This window comes from Borostomias antarcticus, assembly GCF_949987555.1.
Source record: "Borostomias antarcticus genome assembly, chromosome: 11".
Lineage (NCBI taxonomy): Eukaryota > Metazoa > Chordata > Actinopteri > Stomiiformes > Stomiidae > Borostomias > Borostomias antarcticus.
The window spans coordinates 8,780,461-8,785,720 of NC_140244.1; the positions used below are offsets into that span (position 1 = coordinate 8,780,461).

Consider the following 5,260-nt stretch of genomic DNA (forward strand, 5'->3'; position numbering starts at 1 on the left):
GTGGTAGTGGATCTGGTGAGTTTAGTGGATCTGGTGAGTGGTCGTGGATCTGGTGAGTGGTAGTGGATCTGGTGAGTGGTAGTGGATCTGGTGAGTGGTAGTGGATCTGGTGAGTTTAGTTGATCTGGTGAGTGGTAGTGGATCTGGTGAGTTTAGTGGATCTGGTGAGTGGTAGTGGATCTGGTGGGTGGTAGTGGATCTGGTGAGTTTAGTGGATCTGGTGAGTGGTAGTGGATCTGGTGAGTGGTAGTGGATCTGGTGTGTTTAGTGGATCTGGTGAGTTTAGTGGATCTGGTGAGTGGTAGTGCTTATTATGTGTGTGTGTGTGTGTGTGTGTGTGTGTGTGTGTGAGTGTGTGTGTGTGTGTGTGTGTGTGTGTGCATGTCCTGCACACATGACCATGATCAGGCGTGTATCCTATTACAGTCTCCCATTAAAAAATCAACAGTTGCACTCGTAGAAAAAGAACCACTTGTAACAGTAGAAAAGCCCTCTGAAAAGGTGTTCCAGAAAGAACCCTCAGACAGAACCCTCCGAAAGAACCATTTTTGGTTCCAAACAACATTTACAACCTGAAAGGGGTAGCCTACTAGAATCGTAGGCTACCATCTTAAAGGGGGTTATATATCTGTTGCAAATGGATCTATATTGCAATCTTTGGCTTATAGTGGGCCTTCTTGAAGGCATGCTGCCCCCCAGAGCGCTGCTGTTGATGTGTGACCAGAGGCGCTAGTATCCCTACAGTGGGTCGCTAGCGCCGGGATCATTGGCGTTGGCAGCGCGAACTGCAACAGCACATCCAGACATAAATACCTCGCCCCGGCTCGTGCCTGTTCCCATCCTCTACTGATGATACCAGCCTGTCCGCGCGCCGGAGCTTCGATGTGCCTCTTTAAGAGGAAACTGCGTCTGCGCAATAGGAGCTCGACTGTAGCCGTTGGTTCCGCAGAGAAAACTAACCAGAGGAATACAGGGGATGAAGGAGAGTCTTTATTCCCGGAGATAAGCACACTGATACAGGACAAGAGACTGGGAATCACCGGCGGACTGAGGGGGGGAATTTGGGGACAGTCATGGCGGGAGCGGGAGTGAAGAGGCGGAAAGCGGGGCTCCCTGGTTTCTGCTGGAAGACCTGCTATTTTCACATCTTATTCTGGGTCGTCTCGGTCTGTGGCGAAGAGAAGACGTTCATCGTTGAGGTAGGTCCGAACCGGACGACTGGATAATTAGGGATGCGAATGCGAATAATCACTACAGCAACACAACATCCTTCCTGAAACACACCAGCGCGCGACCTCCCCCGTAGCCCATCACCGTCTCGAGCCCGTTAACGCAGGAACGGGCTGTTTCTGTGCGTCTCGGTCTGAACTCACCCTTATCAAAGTGATAAACAAGTGATAGCGTATCAGAGGAAAATAAGATACATTAATTTAAATTATGAGTCGGTTAGATACATCATTTTAACCACATAGTCGTCAAGTAGCCAGATAAATCCATGTGGATGAAATATTAAAAACGGTCAAGCGGATTTATTGTTAGGGACATAGGTGGCTTGAAGGATCGTTAAGTTTAATTTTCACAGTCGATTTTATAACCTTTCCAGCTGCAAATTCCGCTGAAGGTAGAATTATAGGCTACGCATTGCAATGACATAGCCTACATTTGTCTTTCAGTGATTGTGTGCTAGAGGAAAATAGATTGATTGCGCCTCATCCCAACTTATTCTATTTGATGTCAGTGTCCGTGGCAAACACACCATTATCCTCCCACAGTGCCGTTGAACACATAGGGCTTTTGATTTCTGCGCTTCCATCCTAATAAGATCAAGGTTATGTGCGGGTCAGTGTATAGGCTACAAACCAACACTCATATTTAACGTCGTATTTCCAGATGCGCAATTGAAACTCATGCACGCGATAGACTTCAAAACATGTCTTATGTTACTGATTTCCATTCCCTATGTCTTCAGTATTCAGCCTCGTCTGTGGGCAGGTTAAAACTCATTCAATAACAAAGCATCAGTAGCCTGTGCAAGGCAGCCTGAATCCTCACACTAGAACACGGATCCTGCTTCCGTGGGAGCAGAACAAAGAATCCTGGATTTTTTCACCATTGATCCAAATATAGCTTCCTCTATAATTTATCGAAACGCAGGAGTTGCACTCTACAGGAAGATAAAGGAGGGGATGGCAGCACGCCAGGCGGGATGGATTTACTGGATTATCAGATGGTTGTTTTAGATAAGCCGTTTTTACTATAAAGATTGGCCATGTGATTGATATGGTAGCTACACCATCCACTCACAGCTGTAGCTCAGTTCCTGTAGGTGTAGCCACTGAGGGCAATAGAACACTATCCATGATGCTTTGTTGTCCTTTTCACCAGTGCATATGGGTTGGTTTTACTCAGCTTCCTCTACGGTTTTGCTTAGGGCTTGTCAATAATATAGTAACTCTAACCCTAAACATTTCACCAGTTCTAAAATGGTTCCTATATGGGTATGTTGAATATGAATGAGAGAGAGAGAGAGAGAAAGAGAGGACAATCAGAACACTATCCATAATGGCTTTGTTGTCCTTTTCACCAGTTCTAAGCACTAGTGCAAAAGGGCCCTTTTAAAATGCACTTTCCATTTTGCGTCCCTCCTTCCATTATAGTGAGAGTAGCCTGCAGCCCGACGCTGTTGTTCTGCGCGTTGCTATGCATGCCTGTCAGAAACCTGCTCTGTGTGTGCCTGTCAGAACCCTGCTCTGTGTGTGCCTGTCAGAACCCTGCTCTGTGTGTGCTGTCAGAACCCCTGCTCTGTGTGTGCTGTCAGAACCCCTGCTCTGTGTGTGCTGTCAGAACCCTGCCCTGTGTGTGCCTGTCAGAACCCTGCTCTGTGTGTGCTGTCAGAACCCCTGCTCTGTGTGTGCCTGTCAGAACCCCTGCTCTGTGTGTGCCTGTCAGAACCCCTGCTCTGTGTGTGCTGTCAGAACCCTGCTCTGTGTGTGCCTGTCAGAACCCTGCTCTGTGTGTGCCTGTCAGAACCCCTGCTCTGTGTGTGCTGTCAGAACCCCTGCTCTGTGTGTGCTGTCAGAACCCCTGCTCTGTGTGTGCCTGTCAGAACCCCAGCTCTGTGTGTGCCTGTCAGAACCCCTGCTCTGTGTGTGCTGTCAGAACCCCTGCTCTGTGTGTGCTGTCAGAACCCCAGCTCTGTGTGTGCCTGTCAGAACCCCTGCTCTGTGTGTGCTGTCAGAACCCCTGCTCTGTGTGTGCCTGTCAGAACCCCTGCTCTGTGTGTGCTGTCAGAACCCCTGCTCTGTGTGTGCTGTCAGAACCCTGCTCTGTGTGTGCTGTCAGAACCCTGCTCTGTGTGTGCCTGTCAGAACCCTGCTCTGTGTGTGCCTGTCAGAACCCTGCTCTGTGTGTGCCCAGACCGTACAGATCATTACTAATTCCTTATAAAGGCTGGGGTTAGGGTTAGGCCTAACCATAACCATAACCCTTATACATTATGACATTTTCCTTCCAACGAGAAATTCAGGACACTCATGGACGACACACTGGACGAAACACTCCTAGACAAGACATGGACCCTAACCCTAACCCAAACTGCAAGGGTTACCCTAGGGTTAGGGCTAGGATCTTATATATCTAACCCTAACCCAAACTGCAAGGGTTACCCTAGGGTTAGGGCTAGGATCTTATATATCTAACCCTAACTCAAATGAAGCGAGTGCTAAGGTCCTGTTACCCTAGGGTTAGGGTTAGGAACGAAGCGAGTGCTAAGGTCCTGCGCAAACACACATCTACGTTGTTACGCTGGACTCACACGTTCAGGCTTCAACGTTCAACCCCAACCCACACTAGGGACTGGAAGAAGGACACCAAAACCAACCCGCCAATCTCCACTGCACAAGTAGAGTTATGGTCAGAGCATTGGATTCCCACCCGTGAGACCGGGGTTCAAGACCCGGTGGGGATGATGCAGCAAAATAGCTAACGTTACAAGAATCATCAGTGTAACTGCTTTAGCCACTGACTGCTACCATTAATGTTATGGAAGCTGCTGCTAGTTGTTGTGAGCCCATGAGCTAACTGGCTATCCCGCTCTCATTGTGCTGGATTAGCATTGGAAGCATTGGAACTGATGTGTCCAGGCGACAAGACCTATCTTAATTTATCAGACATCATTTCATGTCATTTCAATTCACAGTTATTTCAGTGTCATGACTAGCTTCCGTCCTACCAGTCCTGAACAGAAACAAGCCAGCCTCGCACATCAGCCAGGCTTGACCTGGCCTGGTTAGAAGATTAAAGCGATATTCCCCAGCTGCCTTCTGTTAGACGTCGTCCTCTGAGGACTTTTGCTGGTGCTGTGTTATACAGCCCAGTGTGTGTGTTATACAGCCCAGTGTGTGTGTGTTATACAGCCCAGTGTGTGTGTGTGCGCTGGGGGTGTGTGTCGCAGTTCTGTCCTGGTGACTGAAGCCTGCAGACGGCGAGGGCCTCACACTGGGCCCCCAGTCTGAGTTCACCGTGGTTCTCCTGTATGGAGGTGTGTTCCGTGGTTCTCCTGTATGGAGGTGTGTGCCGTGGTTCTCCTGTATGGAGGTGTGTTCCGTGGTTCTCCTGTATGGAGGTGTGTTCCGTGGTTCTCCTGTATGGAGGTGTGTTCCGTGGTTCTCCTGTATGGAGGTGTGTTCCGTGGTTCTCCTGTATGGAGGTGTGTGCCGTGGTTCTCCTGTATGGGGGTGTGTTCCGTGGTTCTCTGGTATGGAGGTGTGTTCCGTGGTTCTCCTGTATAGGGGTGTGTTCCGTGGTTCTCTGGTATGGAGGTGTGTTCCGTGGTTCTCTGGTATGGAGGTGTGTTCCGTGGTTCTCCGGTATGACCAGCCACAGCAGGACTGAGGATCTTGAAGAGTTGAGATGTTACCTGAGGTCTCCGTGGTAACTGAGGTCTCCGTGGTGATCCTAATGCCCCATCTGCTCTACAGAGACAACACCTTCAGACTGGATAGATAGCTGTCCTGCAGAGAGAGAGAGAGAGAGAGAGAGAGAGAGAGAGGTAGAGAGAGAGAGAGAGAGGTAGAGAGAGAGGTAGAGAGAGAGAGAGAGGTAGAGAGAGAGAGAGAGAGGTAGAGAGAGAGACAGAGAGAGGTAGAGAGAGAGAGAGAGAGAGAGAGAGAGAGGTAGAGAGAGAGGTTTGTGTGTGTGTGTGTATGTGGGGGGGGGGGGGGCGTAGACAGAAAGAGAGAGAGAGAGAAAGAGAGAGAGA

At 49.3% G+C, this 5,260-nt stretch overlaps 1 protein-coding gene across 1 annotated transcript in view; it reads left to right on the forward strand.

The window, feature by feature from the left end:
• Positions 1-1,073: 1,073 nt before the first annotated feature.
• The window catches only part of mmp24 (matrix metallopeptidase 24), a gene marked incomplete at both ends in the record, with an annotated part of 41,959 nt that continues 37,772 nt past the window's right edge, over positions 1,074-5,260 (forward strand). The window contains one exon of the mRNA XM_084446337.1: positions 1,074-1,199. Within this exon, the coding sequence (XP_084302463.1) occupies positions 1,074-1,199 (126 nt within the window). The remainder of the gene's footprint in view (positions 1,200-5,260) is intronic.